Below are 23876 nucleotides of genomic sequence, written 5' to 3'. Positions count from 1 at the left end.
TGGGCAGTTTTATGAAAATCCCAACATTTTTTTCTTGCAATTTAAATTTGGCTTTTGGTGAATTTTAATTTTAACTAAATTTTTAATTCAACCCCCCTCCCCTCCGCGCCACTTTACACTTTACGTTAGCATCTAAAAGTTGCCTCAGGCCATTCTGACCCTCAGTGCTTCACATACTTACTGTTGCTGTTTCGTCAAATTTCCAAAAAAATCCATATAGAAGCGCAAGAAACTTCCGAAAAAGACTCCTGAACCTAAAGAGTTCCCGCGTTTTTTAAAAATATAAAAAACTTTATAAAAATGGCGGGAAATAATTTATATGTTTATACTTTTGACGTCACTTTGGAACAAGAAGCGTTCTCCCTCACCCTGGTTTCTTTCTCTTGCTGACAGATCTTTTGCGGCCTCTCTCCTGCGAAAATCATGGCTTCTTCTTCGAAAAGTGCTGAAATCAACCGTCGACGTCCCGTAGTCCGCGCTCGAACTGTGTCGTTCTCTTCGTTAGTTTTCTTTCAGTAAACGATACTTTGCCTCTATTTTGTGTTATTTACTTTGACAACCAATATTTCGTGCGATTAGTCAGTGATTTTGAGTTTTTTCCTGTTTATGTTCGATGACATAACGGTGTTTTCTGTGGATGGATGAAGCCTACCATAGTGTAGGCCTTTTCATATGTTATTATCTTTAACAGCGAAGTACGTTATTTACAAAGTCATTTTTCCCCTCTCCTCTTAATCGCATGCCCGTATTTCATAGAACCATTTGCCTTTGATTAAGTCAAGCTCTGACCAATGTCATCTTGGTTAAGTTTTTGTGACACTGAAATGCCTCCGATACACCAGAAGCATCCCATGAACCCAAGATTTTTCTCATCATTACAATAACTACGTATTCCAGGTTTACTTTTGGCATGTTTATTATTCTATTTAGCTCATAGCTGTCTCCTAATATACTTAGCATCGCAAGCTGCATACTCTGACCTGATTGATAGCTGGGTTGCGCATTGGTTGCGCCTGATTAGGATGCCTGCTAGAAGGTAAACTTTGTAGCAATCAACAGTAATGAAACTTTCATCACAGGTATTGAAGGATGCTTTGATATTGGTTCCATTATTGGTCAGCCAGTACCACTAAACTATATTTCAGCACCCTGGCCCTGGAATTTTAGCCTTTAGTCTTTGATAATATTATGTTGTCAGACCCGACTTCTGTCAGTGACAGTGTTTACCATAGGACCGTCACACTTTGAATGAGTAGTTCTAATTTCTAATGTTGGAATCCTTGCTGAATATACAAAGTTGACCAAGGTAGCTGTGTCTGTTAGTATTCCTGTATAGATGTAATATTTTGATTTAGTTCATCTAGAACTGTCAGGAGAGGTTAGATTTGATCCAAATATCCCAAGCTGACCCAAGCAATGCAATAGAGAGGCTAGTTGAATTTTGTCTGCCAAGAAAATTTGTTTTTACTGTTAGTTTTAATCATATTTTTGAGATACTGGTATGGCCAGCTTCAGTACAGTCACCATCTAGCAGACTTGTGTTATCCAAGGTGTGTGGAGGAGACCATTACGATGGCAGGTTCGTGAGGAAATATCCTAACAGTAGCCCTTGCCTCCAGATTTAAATGTTTAAAGGGCAAGACCGTAGATCAACCATCTTTACTCTTGTATTTTTGGTGTCAAAGTGGGCAGATTTTCTGTCGCGGTCTGTAAGTGTACATATGTATCTAGTACTGACTCAGTAAGGTGGATCTCCCTCACATATTTTTAAAATTTAATTTGCATGAGACTCAACCACATTTTCAGCATTAATCACATTTTGAAATTCTGAAAAAATTGTTGACCTTTTTCGCACTGTTTTTACAGCTGGTGACTGGTTGAATCATCATCAATGCCCCCCTCCTTTAACTATTTCCTCTCAGATTTTCCTTCTTTTTAGGAATGATACTTTAATTTCTTATCGAGAAGAACAATAAAACATAAGTCAATGGATGCTACGTTTTAAAACAAGTCACTGAGCTGTACTTGGGTAGGGAGTAAGAAATATCCTTAAGTAAGAGAACTTCAAGTTTCTTTTTCCGTTTTCAGGTAAAAATGCCTCACGATAGCAATGTTGTCTACCCGCAAGGGTGTCGTCCCATTTCAGAAGACTTGGGGCCTGATGAATTGATTCGAAGATTGAAGGTTTGTAGTTTTTGTAATTTGTTTCATCCTTCACAGAGTTTAACAACTTTAATAGAGTTTTAAAATACATGTCAGTCATGAAACAATGGAAAGGAGCTCTCTCCCATTTTTCTCTCGATAGTCCAAGAGCCTGATGATATGTCGTGACTGACTCCGGACCCAAGTTTTGACCCCTTTAATTTGGATTCCCACGGAAATTGGTTATCTGCCATGCGTTAGCACACACTACAACATGACCAATGATCATTTTCAGTGTCTGTGCATGTAAGACTATCGATTTAAGTGTCCGAAGCTTGCGTCACAAGTTTGTCACAAAATGTCATCAGGCTCTTGGATTATAACTGGTTTAGAAAGTAACGACAAGACAAATGGAGAACAAAGAGAACTTCTTTCTATAGTAATAGTGCCTTAATTAGTTTTTTCCAGGACATGAAAACAATTTTTGGTTCTGAAACAAGAATAAGATCATAAAGCTTGTAGTTGTGTTTACCTTAATACTTATGAATCTCTCGAGTCAATGATAATAGATATTGTTTAATAGGGTTTTTCCTGTGTTTGTTTTAGACATTGGCTCACACGCTGCAAGCAATGGGTCAAGATGAAGGGGCATATCAGCAGTATATTCCTCTCGCTTTGTTACTTGCAGAAGAGCATTTCTTGAAGCATCCTAGCAGAGATGTCCAACTTCTTATTGCATGTTGCATTGCCGATGTGCTCCGAGTTTACGCACCAGAAGCACCGTACAAAGATACAGAGCAAGTTAAAGTAAGTGCCTGTCTGTCATTCTCATAGATTAAAGTTGGTTGTCAAGGCCATAGCCAAGGGGTGTAGAAGAGTTCTATCTGCTCTCCCCATCTTATCTTTTTCCATACTCATTCTGATAAATTTTAATTACTTTTCCTCACCATCAAATCATTAACTGAGCAGCATATAAAAAATATGGTACAAGTTAACTCTATTACAAGGCTCTTACTCCTTTGTAGTACTGACCATTACTATTCTCAAGAACTGAATTTTCATTCACTCATCACAGTTTATCTTACATCAAAATCTTCCAGGCCCAGGCAATGTCATAAACTTGATTTGAATAGGAGCACTACAAAGGGGTAGTCTCAATTATTTCAAACTTGAAAAGCTAAATATATGATTTGGAATTTTCAAGAGTAATCGGACAAAAGTTGGCGAGACTTCAAAATTGCCTTAAATGGAAATCTTCGAATGAATCCTTATGGAAATTTTACTTCAACAATTGCCAGAAGGTTTTTTTCACTTCTCTTTTCTTTTAATCTAATAATACATAATTCAGTAATTTTTCTAATATACCACTAGACAAGCAACAAAATTAAGCATTCTGATGTATGTTTCCTCTTCAAAATTTCACATATTTACAAGTTCTCATATTTACATTCTGCAAAGACTGTTATGGTAGCATTTAGTGTGTGATTTAATTCAAGTAGATTATAGTATTTTTATTAGCAGGGAGTTTGGATTTATGCATCGAAAAACGGTAATATCTCTGCGAAGAATTACTTCCAGCAATTTTTGTTGTACCAATCGCGTTTCATCTGAAATTTTAATCTGAAAACATCCACTCTAATGCTTAAAAATTTGCATCTTGTCTAGTGTTCCATTGAAGTATGTAAAAAGTTATCTCCAATGTCTGCTTATAATGAATGTGTTTTCTCGTTTAACGTGTCTTATTTATAAATTTCTATGTTTTCCAGACAATTTTTCTGTTCCTAATTAAACAACTTTATGGCCTGAAGGATCCTAAAGATCCTGCCTTCAAGCGCTATTTTTATCTCCTTGAAAATTTGGCCTATGTCAAATCCTTTAATATGTGTTTCGAATTGGAGGACTGCCAAGAGATCTTTTGTCAACTGTTCCAGCTCATGTTCAAAATTGTCAAGTGAGTATTGGTTTTCATTGGAATTGCTTTTCTGTCCAATCTTTTCACAAGGTAAATATTTTTTACCACATTAAAGTATCAGCTATGAAAAAGCTTGTGAATATCTTCAATGAATATCTAATAATGAAAGCCTCCCAAACATGCGCCCAAAAATTTTATGCATCTTACTGCAAGCTAGGCCTAGCCTAAATTGGTAGTCAGATAACCACAAAATACAAGTAAATAGTGAAATCTCTCATCCTTTACCAGTCAAGATAGAGAAAATTAAATGTCTAAACTAGTAAGGAGAAGGTGTCTATCGCTAAATAACATCCATTTGCGTAAGAACTGATTTCATTTGAAACTTTGAAATTCTCCGTTGATTCCGCATAGTTATTTGTTATTAATGTAATCTTATTTTTTGTTGCAGTGACGAGCATTCAAGCAAGGTGAAAAGCTTCATGCTGGACGTGCTATGTCCCCTAATAACAGAATCAGATAATGTGTCTAATGAGTTGCTGGACATCATTCTTATCAATATCGTTGAACCCAACAAAATTACCAGCAAGAATGCTTATTGTTTGGCCAAAGACCTTGTTATCAAGTGCAGTGATACACTTGAACCCTACATTCAGGCAGTAAGTCTCTCCAAATTTTTATCGTGAGCTTTAGTTGGAGTTTATAGTTTGCACTTTTTCACCCTATCACTTAAAATGTTTATATTATGTTCATGCTGAGAACTAAAAATTGATCCAACTGAACTTATCCACAAATAAAGAAACTCAAAATAATCATTATTCTTCCACATACTTCAATAGAATGTTACCAGCATACTCTCATTAGAAAACTCTACTACTGCTGGGATTAATGTGAATATAAGTGTAATGTATGAGCCGCCAGGCATTGTCAAATTTCTCTTCAGAAAATCCTAATTTTCAGGGAAATTAGTGCATACTTTAGTGCCAATTTTTCAAAGGATTCTATTCGCAATTTAATCTAAAGTGTCCGCAAATTTCAAGACAACATACTCAAAAATTCCCTCCAAAATCAGGGAAAGAACCACAGAGCATGAATTGCAAGTGTACACAGAGCAAGAGTAGCGTTTCCTGAATCGCTTTTATGAGTACAGTAATTATCGGATCGCGATTTAGCGGATTCCGGGTTTTAATGGATTCGTCCTCCGGTCCGGTGAAATCTGACAAATCGAGGTCTTACTGTATTGAAGAATATCTTTGTTTGTCAAGTTTTCAGCTGTGACAAAAGTATCAAGAATATATAGACGTAAAACCAAGTCCCAAGACAAGTAGTTTTTATTACTTCAGTCTTTCCTAGCATTTCGTGGATAAATGTAGCTTGTTATTTTAATCGGACAGGGTAAGATTCTTTTACGGAAAGGCAAGAAGTTCAGGTACACATCAAAACCTCCAAGAAGACTGCACGTTGTTTAAGAATCCAGCTCTTTTCTTCGATCCTATTGTGTTGAGTAATATTGAGTCAGTGTTCCTCACACGCTAAAGGTTTCTTTTACGTTTTTTCTTTCAGTTTTTCAATCAAATGCTCATGATGAGCAAAGAGGATCAAAAACTGGGAATCAGCTCTAAAGTGTACGAGCTGATATATGAGCTGAATAAAATCTGCCCAAGTGTTTTATTAGCAGTGTTGCCGCAGTTGGAGTGCAAATTGAAATCGAGCCTCGATCAAGAAAGACTGAATGCTGTTTCACTTCTAGCACGAATGTTCTCAGAAAAAGATTCTACTCTAGCCAAGACGCACCATCAACTTTGGCATGCTTTCCTCGGCAGGTAAGAGCCCTATATTGTATCCTCAGAAAACAACTAGATCTATGGAGTTAAGATTTGTGATTGTTGGCGGAGTGAAGGTGGATATTATAGGGTTGCCACAAACAGGGAAAACTGGGAATCGTATAAAAACAGTGAGAACTTAGAAATGCCAGGGGAAATGACAAAAGTGCTGGAGAAATAGTATTAGGTTATCTTTATTTGCTCTATAATGAATCCACTGTTTTGAACAAGAAATTTGGCATGAACTCCATTTCAAATTATGTCTTTTAACCATCAAGCGTATCCTCAATTGTCAGGAAATTCTACCAAAATGTGTCGGGGAATTTCATTTTCTAAATTCTGTGGTTACCCTGTATTGAGATGCACCTAAAGTTTTAATATTTTGGATACTTTATTTACCTCTCTTTTCCCTTCTGTCTCAGATTTAATGACATCAGCGTTCAAATTCGTATAAAGTGTGTGCAGTATTCAATGCACTTTTTGCTGAATCACCCTGAGTTACGAGCCGATATCACGGAAACTTTGAAGTTGCGCCAGCATGACAGTGAAGAAGCTGTGCGTTATGAAGTAGTCATGGCCATTGTCAGCACCGCTAAGAAGGACTTCGAAGTAGTTTCTGACAGTGAAGATCTTCTTGAATTTGTCAAAGAACGTACGCTGGATAAAAAAGTGAGTTGTTGTCATTTACTGTTTTAAAATCCGTTTTTGAGAATTCTAGATAGACAGTAGTTACGGATGTGGAAGATTTGAAAGTCTTCACCGAAGTTTTTTGAATCTCATGATAGCTCACTTATGCTTTGTGATGTTCTCTGGAAGGGCTCCTGTCTCTATAGGGGAAAGTTGATAGTTGCTTCTCGTTATTAGTAGAACACACCAAGGGGCCAATTCAAATTATGGTTGCAGTTTGGTGTTCATTGTCAAGAAAGTCCTCAGATTTTAAACCCCATCATATCTTTGTTTTGACCGCTCTTATCTCAATTTATTAAGATGTGGAATTACATGCAATTTTTCATAGTTAATTGTTTTTGGAGGGGCATCTAGATAAGCTGTAATTTCACTGTTTCCCCTTCTCTTATGCTGAATAATCCCTTTGTAGAGAGAGTTGAGATGTTTAGGGTCCATTTCTGATGAACACTTTTTGCTCAATCTCTGACTGACCTGCATTAGGTCACAAATGATCTCTAAGATTGTTTCAAAAATTACAAACCATACTCAACAAATTGTACCTCTAAAATAGCTGACTAACTCTGGAAATCTATAACATCTTGAATCATATCTAGATTAGGTTTACTTGAGGTATGTTATCTTGGAGCTTGCCATCTGAATCCATGTTTCATCCAGGTCACAGTTTGGAATAGATTGTCGAATAATGTGATTGTGATGAAAAGATATTGTCAGAAGCTTTTTAGGAAAGGTCCTTTACCGGAATAATAGACGATTCAAAGGCGTTCTTGCAAATAATTACAATATAGTGGGTGTGAATTTTTACTTGGACAGCTTTTGGACGGGATGTAATAGAAACAAAGGTGGAGGTTAGGTTTACTTGGGTTCCATCTTCCTTTCCCCCTTGATAACCGGTCCTTGTGCATTACGCTTTCTCCCTATTTGACAGCCATTCTTGAGGTTTAGTTCGTTGACTAGAATAGACCAGAAAAATTAGGAAATTGGGAAAAGGAATGGGAAAATGAATATATGAATCAGGTAATCTTTGTGACCATTAATGATTTCGGGACATCTTAGGTTGTCTCAGGTTTTCTTAGAAAAGAAGTCTATTGCAGAAAGTTAGATTGTGCATCTCTTCCCCAAAAATCAGTACGCTATTTTGATTTTTTGATGCTCAAAGAAGAATCTCATTGAAAGTACATCTTTAATTTTCAGTTCAAAATTCGTAAAGAGGCAATGACAGGCTTGGCAATGATATATCGACGACATTTGAATGATGCAGACGTCCCTCAAGCAACTAAGAAGGCTGTTACTTGGATTAAGGACAAAATTCTCCATGGCTACTACATGACTGGCATGGAAGACAGGTTAATATACTTTTCATAATGAAGTGTCCAAGTTTTGATGCAGTTTCCTGTGGTGTCAAAATCTAAAAAAACTTAAAAAATGTTTAAGTATTGATTGTGATGGAAGAATAGCGCTGGGTTCATACTATTCTGCTGGGAAATCAAGGCCAAAAAATTCCAAAAGTTTCAATTAGAGTAAAAGATTTGAAATCTTGCACTGATACCCATTTGAGCTCATGTCTTTTAATTTAATCGAAATTTCTGGAATTTTTTGCCTTGATCTTGCTAATTAAAAAAAACACACATAATTCTGTCTCGTTAAGATTTTCTACATAGTCAGAATCTCCCCTCCATCATGGACTTTTCCAGAAAGAATGTAATTTGCCAAAAAAGTGATGCGTAACAGAAAAAAGGAAGGTCATTTTTAGATTCAGCTAAAAAAAGTGCATATATACCTGCAAATGCATTTACACATGCATTTAAAGTTTGCCCTCTTCTTCGCTTTGATTTGTGTCACAACCTAGTTATCTTATGTTTTTCGAGTAAATTTCTGTACCTTTCTTATTACTTGTTGCTTATTTCAATCCTTATCTATTTCATCTGACCTAATTTCATGCTATTGCAGGCTTCTTGTGGAGAGACTTCTGAATACCTCTCTTGTACCGTATCAACTCCCTGTTGAAGAAAGAATGAAGAAATTGTATCATTTATTTGGAACTATCGATGATCATGCAACTAAGGCTTTTATGGAACTTCAAAAATATCAATTGGCGTAAGGACTACTTTCATTTGCTCATTTGTTCATCCAAGCATTTTACTGTGAAATATTTTATTCATTGCACGATTTTTTGAACAAATTATATTCACAAATAACAAAATATTAGACGAAATTAAATAGCCTATGCTTCAATTTTTATGCAAATTTGAGTGAAAACGGCGACACTTTGTGCATCGCGTTTGATTGATCTGTATAATATTGTCCACATACATTCCTTTTTTTTATTAAAGCTCCACTGGCTTTACTATGTTTTCTGTGTTTACCGTTGTGTTTTTATTTATTTTCTAGGATACGAAATACTGTGAAAGATTGGTTGGAACTGTTTCGAAGACCTCAAACATTAGAAAGAGACAAAGAAATTGCTGCTCGTGTCATCACACTAGCCAGATTTTTACCTGAGCCAATCAAAGCTCAAGAATTCATCGGCAAACTTTCGGCAAATCTCATGAAAGATTCAGCACTGTTACTTGGTAAATATCTCCAATCAGCAATATTTATGTTTTAAGACAAAGTTGAAAATCAGGAATTTATAGTTTCACTTCCGAGGTAAAGTTTCTTGTTTTTGTGAGAACCCAAAAGGTGTAATTACAAGAAGAGAGGGAATGAGCTCAAAGAATCTGGCTTTTTTCTTCCTGACTCAAAACTTCCTTTAAAAAAGTTCTTTTCCCCGATATTCAGAGATTTCTAACCTTTGAATTGTCTTGCCTTCGAAAAATTTCAGATTACTCTTGTGGAAAACCTTGAATTAATTCACAGTAGAAGTTTGATGAAAGGGGAACTTCCCAACTATCTGTAAAAGAGAAAAGTTTGCTTAGCCTTTCTTGGTAAGAAGGCACAATTTCAAGCTGCATTCTCTGAAGTTCTCTTTTTTTTCTGTATGCACATGGTGTATACAGGGTTATCCAAAAGTCACTGACCACCCCTGTAACTTTTTTCCAAATTGAGATAGAAGTTTGAAACTTTGGGAATGTTCCTCGGTCTGAAGTAGCAACTTTTTGGTCCCCCCAAAATTTTGGGGGGCGGCCCCCTCTAAGGGGGGCGGGGGCTAACTTTTTTTTTTGAAATGGCAACCCCCCCTTTGTGATACCTCATTCGAAAGATAATAAAAAAAAAAAAAATTTGGCGCAAACCGCAGGTCAAAATGTTGATTTTTGACAAAATGGCGGAAATTTGGCATCTCCGTTTTTTATCGATGGATTGGTCTGAAACTCAGAATCTTAGGGTTTTTTGGGACGAGAAAAACGATTCTGGCATCTGTTTTCCAGAAAAGTCAGTCCTTTTCAAAATGGCGGCGGTCAATGGCGGCCTAGAGCGAGAAGTGGATATTTAGGCTGCTTATCGTTGGATTTGCATGAAACATGGTATCCGGGGGTATTTCGGCACGAGAAGAACGAATCTTTCATTGGATATTTGAAATTCCGAATAATTTCAAAATGGCGGCTAAAAAGTGGCGAGAAATCAGTTTTACGGCTGTTCGAAAAAAATGCGATATCGATTATTTAGTATTTCAAGAATTAATGAAAGATTTCTTTTTGACCAGCCAAAAACCACCAGGATATCGAATTTCATGCAAATCCATTGGTAAACAGCCGTAAAACTGATTTCTCGCCACTTTTTCGCCGCCATTTTGAAATTATTCGGAATTTCAAATATCCAATGAAAGATTCGTTCTTCTCGTGCCGAAATACCCCCGGATACCATGTTTCATGCAAATCCAACGATAAGCAGCCTAAATATCCACTTCTCGCTCTAGGCCGCCATTTTGACCGCCGCCATTTTGAAAAGGACTGACTTTTCTGGAAAACAGATGCGAGAATCGTTTTTCTCGTCCCAAAAAACCCTAAGATTCTGAGTTTCAGACCAATCCATCGATAAAAAACGGAGATGCCAAATTTCCGCCATTTTGAACTTTGACCGGCCGCCATTTTGTCAAAAATCAACATTTTGACCTGCGGTTTGCGCCAAAATTTTTTTTTTTTTATTATCTTTCGAATGAGGTATCACAAAGGGGGGGTTGCCATTTCAAAAAAAAAAGTTAGCCCCCGCCCCCCTTAGGGGGGGCCGCCCCCCAAAATTTTGGGGGGACCAAAAAGTTGCTACTTTAGACCGAGGAACATTCCCAAAGTTTCAAACTTCTATCTCAATTTGGAAAAAAGTTACAGGGGTGGTCAGTGACTTTTGGATAACCCTGTATAACATTGCAAGGTTTTTTTTTTTTTTTTTTTTTGGCTGATCTCTAACCACTACTTGTTAAAACATGATTATCTGCGCTACAAGGAAATGATCCAGTGTTGGCTTGGTTAGGTTTAAAAATTAATCATCCTCTAATACTTAAGCGTATATCTAATGTTTAATTGATTTCTTATCCCATGTTCAATCAGGAATGGAGGCTGTGGTTCGACCGGATATTTCTTGTAAAGAATGTGCTGAAACAACCACACTAATTTTGAAAAAACTGGGACAACCAATCATGACTAACTTGTATTACAATGCTGTCAAGATGTTGCTGGAAAGAATCTCATCCGTGATGATCGACTCACAAGCAATAAAGGTACAGTTTGTTCAGGCTTCTATCCGCTTTTCTCTTCTTCTCCATTAAATTATACTTCAGACGTACGGCAACCAGTTTAATTTAAATATCTTGATCGAAATGAATGTAATGATGGCTGCTTATGATAATTTTACTCAAGTCTAATTGATCCGTTTACTTAAAACAATGGCTAAATGCAAAAAATATGTACTGCAATTGCAACATTCAAAAATTTCCAACTATGTTTTATTTTCTTGAAGGAAAACTAATTCACTCGTTTCCTTACAATTTTGTGTGATTTTCCATTAAGAATGAGTGCAGAAATTCACATTCACAATGGAAATTGTTTTACAATTTTGTGTGATTTTCCAATTACTTAGAATGAGTGCAGGAATTCACATTCACAATGGAAATTGTTGGTCAGTTTTTCTTCAAAAGACTGAATCATGAACGGTAACTTACATTGTGGTAATCGTAAGTGAAAAATTACAAATTTTCATTGAAAATTTAGTTCTGATTTTAAAAATAGTAGCAGTAAGTTCTTTTTTTTCTTTTTCTTTTCTTTTTTTGCATGTTAAGATTTGTGGAATTTGAACAGAGCGAGCATAAGATCCTACATGACAAAGTGAGTGTGGCATAATTCATTAGCTCTAGAGATAACTTTAATTTCAATTATTAACAATTCTATTTCTTTCTCTTTTTATCAAGGTGCTGGTTGGATATGTCGAAGATTGTTTGAAAGGTGGAAATCTCATCGATGAACTTGGACTGCACCCAGGTGCCGCAGGAGAAAGAGGTCTCAAACTCCTTGTGGTAAGTGCGAGTATCGATCCACGTTTTAGTCTCTAAACCATAAAAAAAGCTGAAAATCAGCAGAATGGGTGTCCAAAGTAGGGAGTCTGACTGCTATTTTTACCCATTACGTCAATCTGTTGGGTTTCTTGACCAATAAAATTTATACAGCTTGACTCATTTCGGCTCAACTACTCTTTTCCGCTCTCTCCAAAAACTCTAATAAGTATTTGGTAGGATCCTCTTATCATTTCTGTCTCCTAAAGGACTTTTTTCCTTAGCTTATTTAAAAGCCATGAGACATTCCAAACCTCCCTACGTCATGAAGTCCTCTTTCAATAGTTTGTTCCAGGGCAAAATCATTATTGACATGGACCATTAAAATAATCAAAGAATCAACTCAAGTTATGGAAGTGTCCCCCTAAAAGGCCGTTAAAGTTAAAAATGGACGCGTTGAGCAGAAAAGAACCAAGCCACATCAGCTATTGCCAAATTTAATTGGGTAATTTAATTTTTTACAGGAAAACAATTGTGCGGATTTTTGTGCAAATTCTAGTGAATTTTCTGCATGGTACGAAGGAAATTCCTTAAAATTTTCCAAAGAATTCACACAAACGTTCTCTTGCAAAAAATTAAATTGCCCAGTTAAATTTGGCAATACCTGATGTGATTTGGTTCCTTTCTGCTAAATGCTGTCCAAATAATCGGTTATATTTTACACACAGCTTTGCTGAGAGAGCTTTGATTACTGCACTTTCCCTGCGCAGTAAAGACATTTTTAATTTTAGCCTCAAATATCAATGTTCAGATTTTTTTTTTATGTCAAACTCAGAACACCTTGTATACAGGAAGTGAAGTTTACAACTCGTCTTCTTTTCCCTCCTTTTTGAACCTTTTATCGATTACATATCTGTCATTATTTCAATAGGATATGTTCGGAAATATTTTATCCTGTATCATCATTTGATTATTTTGTTTTGATTTCAGATGCTGTCCTACGTATTCCCCTGCCATTTTCTTCACGTAGATGTAATCAAACACTTATTCTCCTTCCTCGAAATGGAAGACGAAATTGTAGCCCCTTTCATTCTATCCGTATTAACATTCCTAGGCAAATACAAACCACTGAGTAAGTACAGTTACTTTTTTTCATTTACCGCATGCTCGGAATTTAGATTTCTTACATGTTATAGACTGGATCTAAATTCTCAATATAATTTCCACTCCTAATAATCGCAGGACTTTATCATGTATGTTTGACGTAATGTTTAGTAGTTATATTTATACTGATGGCAAGATGTACATGATATCCAACAGAATCTGGATAGATACTCCAATTAGAATAGGTAGAAAACCTCCATTCATACACTATTGTCTTTAACGCTAAAAGACAATAATAGCAAACCAGAGGAATTTCTCTCAGGAAGTTTAGGGATTCTACTTAACGTTATCCTAGTAATTTTTGTTCTGGCTGACTCAGATGTATTAAAAAATTGATTTTTTGTCGCCCTCTTTTCCCTAGGTGAATGTTTCCCCGAGCAGATGGAAGAATTAATTCCTTTATGCAAGCGTTTCGCTGACTCTGGCACTCCTAAACAAGCAAAACAAGCTATCAGGTGCCTCTTCGTCAATGCAAAAGATAGTGATTCTCTCTTCGCGAGTATCCTCGAGGTAAGAATGTCTGACAAAAATCAACTCCAGCACAGTGTAGCCGTCAAAATAACAGGACCACACTTTGCAATCGGGAATCACAATTTTGGCTTACTTTAGAAACAACTCAAGTACCATTAGTTTCCCATGCACATGGGTGTTTTCCCTGATGAGCCAGAAATGGTTGTCTCTAATTGCAAAATGGAGTTCAAATAAAGGGATGGCCTGCATGGTCCTCTAAAATCAATGCAGGGCATTTTGTGTTATGTTCTGTCATACTTGATATCTGTTACAGCTGTTTCCTTTTAAAGACCAGTCTGAAAATTGGGAACTTAATTAATCCATGCACTCATTGCTAAATTTGATTTTCTGTTCATTGAACACAAATCAGTTCTGATGAATTGCTTCGAAACAAAATCTGCTTTTCTTCTTGACAAATGCATTTTGTTTTTCATTTTCAAAGGTTGAAATCTGTCAATACTATAAGTGCTCATTATCCCATACAAAATTGCTCGTTGTTGTGCAAGAATATCAAATACTGTATTTAGTGCTTCTTTTTTTTATCAGCGCTTGGATAAAATTTGCATCAGTTGTAAGAATATTAAACTTTATGCTGCAATGAATCTTCTTACAAGCCACTGGACTTGCATAGTGACCAAAGACAGCTAGATGAACAACTCTGAAAAAATAGCGATTTTTTCCTATGGTTTTGAACTTTTCTTTATTAACATCCAAGTATTTTCTTGTAGTCGTGACGACTAGCTCACTTGGTTAGTCAGAGAGCTGAAAAGGTTTGACAGTGTACCGTCATCTGTAATCTAATGTAAGAATGATTTTTTTTTACATTTTCCGCAACACTACATCAGCACAACATGAAACATACCTGTTAATGTCAGAAGAATATTAGCCCCTAGGATGAGCTCATGTAATTTTCATATGTCAAAGAGTTGAATAGGACATTAATTTTCCAAGATAATGATGAAATTGTGTTTTTTTCTACCAACAGAAAGTGAAGGAAAATCTCAGCTCCACCAGTCCACACTACAGGACAGCGATTGTATCTTTAGGTCATATAGCATACAATGTACCAAATAAATTCCCCGTACAATTGAAAAACATAGTCTCAAGAAAAGTAAGTATCTGTCTGTGTATGTCATTTTTGATTCTTCTGAATTGTAGTATATTGTTTATCGCTATATATTTCTGCTGTTTTAATTATTTAATGAAATCAAAAAGTAAATAATAGGGCTGTGCAAATATTCGCTTCCTCTGACTCACGCACTATTTGCAAATTGCGAATATTCGGGCCGTCGCGAATAGTGAATCTCAGAACCAACATTTTCAAATATTCGTCTGAAATAGCAAATTTTCAAATATTCTAACTGTCAGAAATAACGAATTTCTGAGTAGCAATTGTGAAACGTTGCGAGGACCTGCGCAAGGCTTCCATCCAAGATATCGCCAACGGCGGATCTCCTTTGATCTTTACCTACTTCGCCCAGTTTACGAACAGTGCGCATGATTGCGATTGACCCGCGTATCTTGGTTGCTCCAAGAGTACCACACATTGGAAGTAGAACAACCAAAACGGAAAAAGGGAAAAGTTGCCAAACACATTTTCATCAATGCCGAAGAAAAATAAAATACTAAAAATGTGTCTGATGATCCTTAGATACTATTTTGACTGCCTGGGCAGCTACCTTCAAATCCTGGGAATGCATACACAACTGCAGGAACAGTCAAGCCAACATCCAGGGATCTTCAAACACATTCTCAACAGCCTGGGCTACCATCATAGCATTTCATTGTTTTCTGTGCAGGTGTATAACCTAATGGAAAATTCTTAAAAAAATTATTCACACTTATTTGTCAACTTTTGTAATATTTGTGAATTTTTACACTTCAAAAAGTCATTTTTAATTACTCGTTTTACTATTCGTAGTTGTGAATAATTGAATTTAATTATTCGCTATTCGTGAATAATTGGTAAAATAATTCGCTATTCGCTTCGTTTGAAAAATTCACTATTCGCACAGCCCCAGTAAATAATAAATTATAACGTCTACCTGACAGTTATCACATGGTTTTTTTAATGGGGTTTGTTTATCCATTGAAACATGTATGTTGTTTGCTCAAACTTGTGTGAAAGATCAACTTTCAAGCAACAAAGAGGAATTATGTCCTCTCATCCTTTCAAAACAGCCGCTTGAAACTCAAGTGGTACCTTAGTCAGGGTATGAGACTTCTTTTCATTGGATTTCTGAACAAAAGCTCTTATGTCCATTTGATATTTTGTCGAATATGTCTCATTTATAAATTCTACAAATATTTAGCACAGCATTGCTGTTCATTTTACTGATTTCATCCTTGTAATTTCAGATAGTTAAAGAGCTTCTTGTGAAGGAGATAGAAGAAGGTAGTGACCACAGTATAGATGGAGATTGGTGTTCAGAAGATGATCTCCCGGAACAAACTAGGTGTAAGGTATGTATCTCACATTATTCGTCTCCTTTCTCAGTTTAATCAACGTCAGGCACAAATGATCCAAAGTGGATGGCTCAGTTATAAGTTCCGTGTGTTTTCAGAGCAACAACTGAAGGCTAGTTGATCTTGTGACAAACATTCTTGGCAAGTTGAGTTGTTTTGTTACTACCAAACGTTCAACTGATTACCTAGAATGTTTTACTAATGAAGCAGTTAGTAGTTTGAGTTGTTGATTTTTTAAACGATTGATTGTAACCTAGTGTGGATAGCATATAAAAGTGACTGTTCAAATGATTCCATAATATCCTCCATTCACCAATAACTTGAGTGCCTTATTTGAAGAAAAATTGGACGGATTTTGGCAGATTCAGCCTAACTACATCAGACATTACCTAATTTTCTCTAATGTCTTAATTTTTAAACAGTAAACTAAGTAAAACTGAAACTTGAAAGTTTGTAAGTATTCTTCATCACCTATAGTGAATTCTCTGAGATTTAAGAAGCCCTAAGTAGTTCAGCTCTCTGTTAAAAACATTAAAACATTAGAGAAAATAGGGTATTGTGAAATCCAGTTAGGCTAAATTGGACAACTTTTGGCAATTAAAAACTACAACATCTGACTCATCCATAAAAATACTTTGGTGCATAAGGAAACTTCTTGTACATACATTGTTTCTGAACTGTAGCTCCAAATTGCAAAATTTAATTCCATTCATCCAGCTGTACAGTCTCTTAAGAATTCTGAGTGATAAGAAGGAAGTACAGTGAATCTAGAGTGCTTTCACACCGTGAAAATTGTCTAAAAAACTGCCTCATGAAGACTGATTGAAGGCTAATATGCATATTGCACAACAGAACAAGCGAATTTTCGCTATTGAATATCATTCACCGTTGAATGATATTCGACGATTATGCCTTTTTTTTAATGATATTCGACTTCTTCGCCGATCTCACCGGAGACTGTTGAAATCTATCAATTTAAAATTTTGAATTCACTTCGAGACTTGAATTCGATTTTTGAATTGATGCAATCAATGTCAGAAACTTCATCTTTCACCAGAATTTTTGTTTCGTCATTTCTCTGTGTCGTTGTGTTTTGTCTTTTCAAGTCTGCTCTGTTTGCAATTTGCTGCATTTTAACGTTTCGTATTTTTTTATTTTCTTCTTAATTTCATTTAAAAAAAAATCTGAACTCTGATTGGTTCCTGCTTTCACTGATCATCAGCATCGCTCAGCATTTATCAATTTGTCTGATGAATGATATTCGATCGCCAAAATTTGTTTAATATGTGGGAAAGTTTTATACAATATTCATATTTATAAGAAAGCTTTAAAGATGCCGGAACGGAAGAGAACGGGCGAAATGAAGAGAAAGGGCGAAATGCATCAGCTAGTAAACATCAAAGTAAGCACTTTTGGCATATTATTAAATATCGCATTCATGAAGACTTCCTCTTTTACACTGTTGCCTTTTGAGTAACTCCAGGACTCCGAGAATGTTGAGAATGTTGCAGGGTTACAGTGATAAAGAGGGATTCCAGGATCGTCAATCACGTTTGATCTTTTTCACAGTATGCCAGCATTACAGCTGTAATATGCTCGCTTCTTTGTACTAAGAATGTTTTCATGTTGAACTTTGTTTTACAAGCTTCTAATTTTGTGTGTTTCGTTTGATCCCGAACAGAAAGAGGGCCTGAAAACAATGGCCAGATGGCTCCTTGGTCTCAAAGCTGACAAAGTTTCAGCGCAAAAAACTTTCAGAATGTTGAATGCATTTGTTACAAACAAAGGTGATCTTTTACAGTCGCGGAAAATAAGGTAACCATTTCAATTAATTTATTTTGCTCTTCTTTAGTGATAGCAGAATTTGTCTCAGCATATAAGTTACCAGGTCGAGAATGTTATGTTTAACCAGAATTTCTGTGGAATGCCAAACTGCAATTTCAGATAATCGTTTTTTTCTCTTTTTTTAAATGAAGTAACTTTGAGGAACAGATTTTTTGCAGCTTATCGCACAGTTGAACTGACTTTTGTCAAAATCTGTTTTCCCGTCCACCTTTAATCCAGCCAAACCATCTATTTGTAATCTGTTCCTCGAGACCTCTGATTGACTTATTTCCTAAGGTTATTTGTAGGCTTCAACAGTAATTTCGACAATACCACAGTTTACATAAAAGCCAAGGCTTTTCAAAATTATTGGAGCCGCCATGAGATGGTTTGGAGCTTATCTTCTGAGACTAGTGACACCTTAAAAACCTATTTTTCAGGAGGCTTTGTAATAGAAGCTTACATCACTGATTTATAACTTTTTTTTTTGAAAAACCTATTATTTGGAATAAATTCTGATCTTTCTCCTCTTTCAATTGGAACAGTCAAGCAGAGATGGCTTGGTTACGTTTGGCAGCTGGATGTGCAATGCTGAAAATTTGTGAACAAAAAGGCGTTGGAGATCAGTATTCCCCTGATCAGTTTTATAAATTATCTCATCTGATGATTGTAAGTATTTATAGATACTTTTTTCTTTATCCATGAATCTATTTACACTTTTCGCTTTTTTCTCTCTCAGTCCATACTATATGAGTGAGCTTGTAATGGACAATTCTGAATATAAATATCTAAGGTTCTATCTAGCCAATGATGCGAACCATCGCATGAACATTCCTATTCACAAATTTTATCTGTATAAACGATTCTACAGCTCAAAGCAGCAATTTTCTGATGCTTTCGTAGTGTCATTTCAGTTCCTTTTATCGAGTCGCCTAGCCTTTGGACCAATAATGTCTGGTGTTATCCTCACAGCAAACCCAGTGAATAAAAAATTCAAAATAATTTTTTTTGTCTGTCAATAATCACCTAAACATAGCATTCTTCATTATTCTAGGATGAAGTGCCGAAAGTACGAGAAATATTCACAAGTAAACTTCACAAAGGCCTTTGTCGTGGTCTTCCGAACAAAAGTTTACCGCTCGACTTCATGGGCTTTTACGCACTAGCAGGATATGAACAAGATAAAAAGCTGAAGCAAGCTGCCAGGCAATATATGGGCACAGATATCAACAAGCGAAGAGAGTATGCCAAAAGTCTCACCCAAGGTTCAACAGGTAATGAAAGACTTTTATTGTACTCTCTGGCTTCAGAAAAAAATCCATAGAATAGATAGATGATTCATGAAATGAATGATGATCTAAAATTTCTTTTTAAATCCACAACAAGTTTTGAATATCCGTTTTTTTCGGTTTACTCAGACTGAAAAAACCATTAAATTGAATATTTTTGTAAAATTGTTTATCATAAAAATTTTAGTATACGTGAAAAGATAGTATTTTCTGGGATCAGAATAAAACTTGTTGTATCCAAGTTCATCAAATCGAAGTTTAATTGCAAACCAAATATTTTTTGTTTTCAAAACTGGAAACTGCATGTTTTTTGTGAAAAAAATGCAAAACCTAATTATTTTACTGAGGAGCTCAGAAGTGAAAAGAAGCCCCATAAGTTGAATCCATAGAAGCAAGCATCCATAGGAGTAAGCAAATACTGACTGACATCAAAGAAATTTTTCTGAAATGCTGCTTCCCTTCTAAAATTTTGTCAAAAAACAGATCTATTTCTAATGAATCGTTCAATTCAACGTATCAAATTCTAGTTCCTGTTTGCATACTTTCAGCTCTATGAGCTTTTGAAATAAATTCCTTGGCAAGGAACAATTGAAATGTGCCTCCAGGCTCAATGAATCCGTGTTTTGCCAACAAGTCAAAGTGGAACCGGTAACTCAGCAAAATGCAAATGATACATCGATGCTTTTTTAATTCCAGTGTATATTTACCCTAAACCCTTCAGCGTAATCAATTTTCAAGTTGTTACCCCTCCCATGACTGACATGATTTTACGATTCTTAGTTCCAGTAGATAAAGCAATGGCTCAATTACCACACATCCTGCCAGATTATATGCTTGTCTTTGCGGTCCCGGTACTCACACACTGTCCCCTGTTTGAGTCACGTCACGACATCGAACAGCTTCACGCTGCTCGCACTTGTCTGTGGTTCATTCTAGAAGCCCTCATCGTCAAGAATGAGTCTTATTGCTACGGATTTTACAAGGAGCTTATCGACAAAATGAAGAATCATGTTGATGCCTGCTGTATAGATGACAATGTTAATGAGGTATGTCTTCCAATTCTTTTTTCTAGTATTCGTCTGTTCAGTATGATGGGTTCTTCTTCTTTCATTATTTTTTTGCTCTCCTATTGTTTATTTTATTTTTCAAGGGCGTATTTTTCATTTTTCAACCTGAATGACAAAAATTCCCAACTTACCCAGAACTGGTGGAAAAGTTTCAACCAGAAAGGAATTTTGCTTGAGTTCAGTAGTTTTGTCAGAGCTCTCCATGACAGTAGTTATGGCAATATTGCTGTTATTATAACGTTTTTGTCAAGATGGAAAGCGTGGGCCGATTACTGAAACTATATTGGCATGACATGATAAGACAAAGCCTGAGCTCGAGATTGCGATGTATCCCATGTGGAATTCTTGTTGCATCAGTGGCCTCGGCCTGTAGTTGCCGGCGTGTGCATTTTTTTTCTATGTAAATTTTTTCTCTCTCATTCCAGAAAATGTGGGCACTGTGTGATCTGGCCCTTGGAACAATCCTCGCTCGGACAACAACTTTCGAGATGAAAGATTTCCCTGCTGAACCTAGAATCACTGCCATGTACTTCAAGAAGCCTGACGATCCTAATTTCGTCAACACTGCTATTTATCTTCCTCCGGAGCTCCAATATCAGGTATTTATCCAAGTTCCTTCAATACAATTCTACCTATTTCTTTTCCTTTTGAAAAAATAAAAGTTGCTAATTTCTGCAAAGCTATGGATGAATTTTACTTACTTTTTTTGTCTTAACTGCTACCAGTGCCAACAAGAGTGTGCAGCCTTAAGTATCTTTTTGATGTTCATACTGCTTTTAATAGAGTAACTTGTCACAACCTCTAGCTTTTAATTTTTGATCAAAGTCCATTCAACAGATTTTCGAGGTGACAATATTTTTTATGGGTCGTTTTGAGTCCTAAAACGTCCATTCATTGCAAGGAGCACTTGACAAAACGTAAATCATATATTTAAAAGAAAGAGGCTAAACTTTTGAAATGTGTGAAGTGGGAAGATTTTTCTTTGTTAGTCCTTCTAGTTGTTGGGTGCTTACAACATATTTGCATGTGACCAAGTCATTAGCACTTTGTTTTACCATGACACATGGGGTTGAATTTTTAAACCGTACAAGCCAATTTAAAATGAAAATAGTTACGGGAGAAGAATTTTATGCTGAATTGAGCAAGAGCTTTTCTGGAGCAGAAAGGAAGGGGTTCAGTTGTTCTGAAAACAATTAAGTTTCAAAGTGATCCAAATAAGAGCCTCCATACTTAATATATTGACACTCATTAACTGTTCTTCAATGTGTTCCAGCAAACAAACCAAAGCAACAGCAAAAAAGGACTGAGTAATATGACAATGAATGCTGCCAATACCACTAAAGTATCCAAAGCTGCCGCCAAAAAGAATGCTGCCGCAGCAAACAACACAGCTGCAGTCAAACCAAATGATGCCAAGGTAAGATTCCATAATTTTATCACATTTATCAATTAATCTAGAATGTTGTTGTAGATATCCACCTCTTTCTTCATTAACAGTAAATGATTGACTTAAAATATTAAGTTTAGAAAGTCTTCTGATAGTTTTGATGTGCAAGTTCGCATTAATGTAATTACTTATTGCAGTGGGGTTTAAAAGGATTTTATCCTTTTCAATTTTGAAGCATGTCTCAACATGGGTAGTAAGCCTTGACACATTACCTCAACATCAATATGTTTTGGAAACATTCTCTGAATTTAATTGAAATACATTATTTTAAGCATTTGTCATCAAGGCACTTAGCTGGCACAAGAACTAAATAAACTAGGTTAAGGGAAAAGTGATTCTCAGCGAACACCCTTCCTTTGTATATTTGTAATGTTTTAATATTTCTTTTTTGCAGGCTGATAGTGAAAATGGTGAACCTTTACCCAAACGAAGATGTACAGTTAAATCATAACACGTGAAACGGATATCGCTCTAAGTTTTTAACAGTCCTATCATTGAAATTTGTACCTTAAGTTGTATAATTGAGTGTCATCTTCAACCCCGGAATTTCTTTTTTTATTTCGGTCAGTTCTATCAGGAGGATTCAATTTCTTTTTTATAGTGAATGTACATGGAAAGTTACGGTATGGATTGTGCTGTTTACGGTGATAGTTGTTTTGAAGAAGGATCAGGGAATGAAAGTGCGTCTACCTTTATGTAAATAATTTGAATATATCTTGTAACTACACAGACTGTACAGCTCTAGTTTTATTATATTTTTAATTGTACCTAGCAATACGAAAATTTTGCAACCTTATTTTCAGCGACTACTTTTTTATCATTATTACAGCTTCTACAATGACTGAAAAATAGGAAGAACTGTATTTAAGCTTTGTGACAGATTGAATGGGCTACTAGACAAGGTTAAAATTTAAGCCTTATGATTTTTGTTTTCTCATCAAAATTTGATGTGGAACATGACTTAATAACGGAAAAAGGTCAATAATTTGAAGAACGTTAGAAATTTGGAAGAGGCAACAAACATCGGAATGCTTAAATTTGTACCTTGTCTAGAAGTCCGTTTTTAAAGACTAAACAACAATTGTTAACGCTAATACATAGTTTCAAACGCTCAAGGCTGTCACAGCATTCAAAACTGGCTTTGTCGGTAACCTCACAAAATGCTGCCAAAAATGTAAATTTACCGAGATGAAGTAGGATTATCTGCTGGATTGGAAACCTCAATGAAGCTGTAGAATTGCCTATTTACAGTTGTTCTTTAGAAAATTTGTGAAATGAAAACAATTTTTGAAATAACTATTTTTTTCTTTTTTCCCACTTCTGTTCTCTCTTTTTGCTTCCTTGCTCAACTTGAGCATCTGTAATCTTATTATTTTGAAGGTTTGCCCCTACACTAATTGCTCTTAAAGTGAGTTTATTCTCTTCTCCTTTTCCATTTCGGATGTGTTTTCTTAAAAGAATTTTTAAATATTTTAATAGTTGAACTGATGTTTCTTTCAAGGGTCCAAGTAACCAAATCAAGTTGCCAGAAAAAGAGGGGAAAGTGTGCCATTTAACGTGCGTTCAATCTTGTAAGAAAAGGAGAAAGAAAATAGAATGAATAAGAAGCAAAGAGAAGGAAGAAAATATAAAAAGAGGGAAAGAAAAAGAATAAGAAGGAGAGAAAAGAGGGTAAAAGAAGACAAAGAAGAAAGGAAAGTAAGAAAGACTGAGAAGAAGGAAAGGAAAAGAGGAAAGGAGAAAAATATCAGTTCGATTTCAGAATTTTAAGAATCTAATCAGACTTGAAAAAGTTATTCAGGTTATGATCCATAATTTCATGATGGAATAGTTGGAATAAATTGAACAAATCGACTGAATTGAATGATGCCCTTGGTTTTAGGTCTCAATTCCTCAGGCTGAACTTCTAGTTTTCTCAAACCTTCTCATGGTTCAGTTGACATAACCTCACATCCTGCTGATTTTCTCAGAGCTTAAAAAAATCGGCATTGTATTAATGTGGTGGCAAATCTTTGAAATTACAGCAACCCCAATTTACCTGTAACTAAAATTACAGAGGCAATGCTCGCTTTCCGAGATATTTTCCGAGTGAAATTAAGCGATTCAAAAACAGATAATGGAACCTAATG

General features: G+C 35.8%; 1 protein-coding gene across 2 annotated transcripts; it reads left to right on the top strand.

Moving 5' to 3' along the window:
- The first annotated feature begins 404 nt into the window (after positions 1-404).
- Positions 405-23043, top strand: pds5 (cohesin associated factor B pds5). 2 transcript variants are annotated; one of them, XM_019049267.2, is made up of 23 exons: positions 405-695; positions 2089-2184; positions 2749-2949; positions 3909-4093; positions 4503-4710; positions 5615-5874; positions 6297-6543; positions 7753-7904; positions 8509-8655; positions 8950-9131; positions 11043-11212; positions 11900-12004; positions 12971-13112; positions 13506-13654; positions 14640-14765; positions 16013-16117; positions 17802-17935; positions 18490-18613; positions 18999-19218; positions 20014-20279; positions 20726-20899; positions 21574-21717; positions 22142-23043. In XM_019049267.2, exons 2-23 carry the CDS (start codon positions 2095-2097, stop codon positions 22196-22198), a joined length of 3588 nt encoding a protein of 1195 aa, XP_018904812.1. In that variant the 5' UTR covers positions 405-695; positions 2089-2094; the 3' UTR covers positions 22199-23043. The 2 variants fall into 2 exon arrangements, with proteins under 2 accessions (XP_018904812.1, XP_018904811.1); XM_019049266.2 differs by lacking the exon at positions 405-695 and adding an exon at positions 751-897.
- Positions 23044-23876: the final 833 nt, after the last annotated feature.

Source organism: Bemisia tabaci, chromosome 5 (genome assembly GCF_918797505.1).
Source record: "Bemisia tabaci chromosome 5, PGI_BMITA_v3".
Taxonomy (NCBI): Eukaryota; Metazoa; Arthropoda; class Insecta; order Hemiptera; family Aleyrodidae; genus Bemisia; species Bemisia tabaci.
Note: the sequence above shows the minus strand (reverse complement) of the source record. Positions and strands in the feature narration are given on the sequence as shown.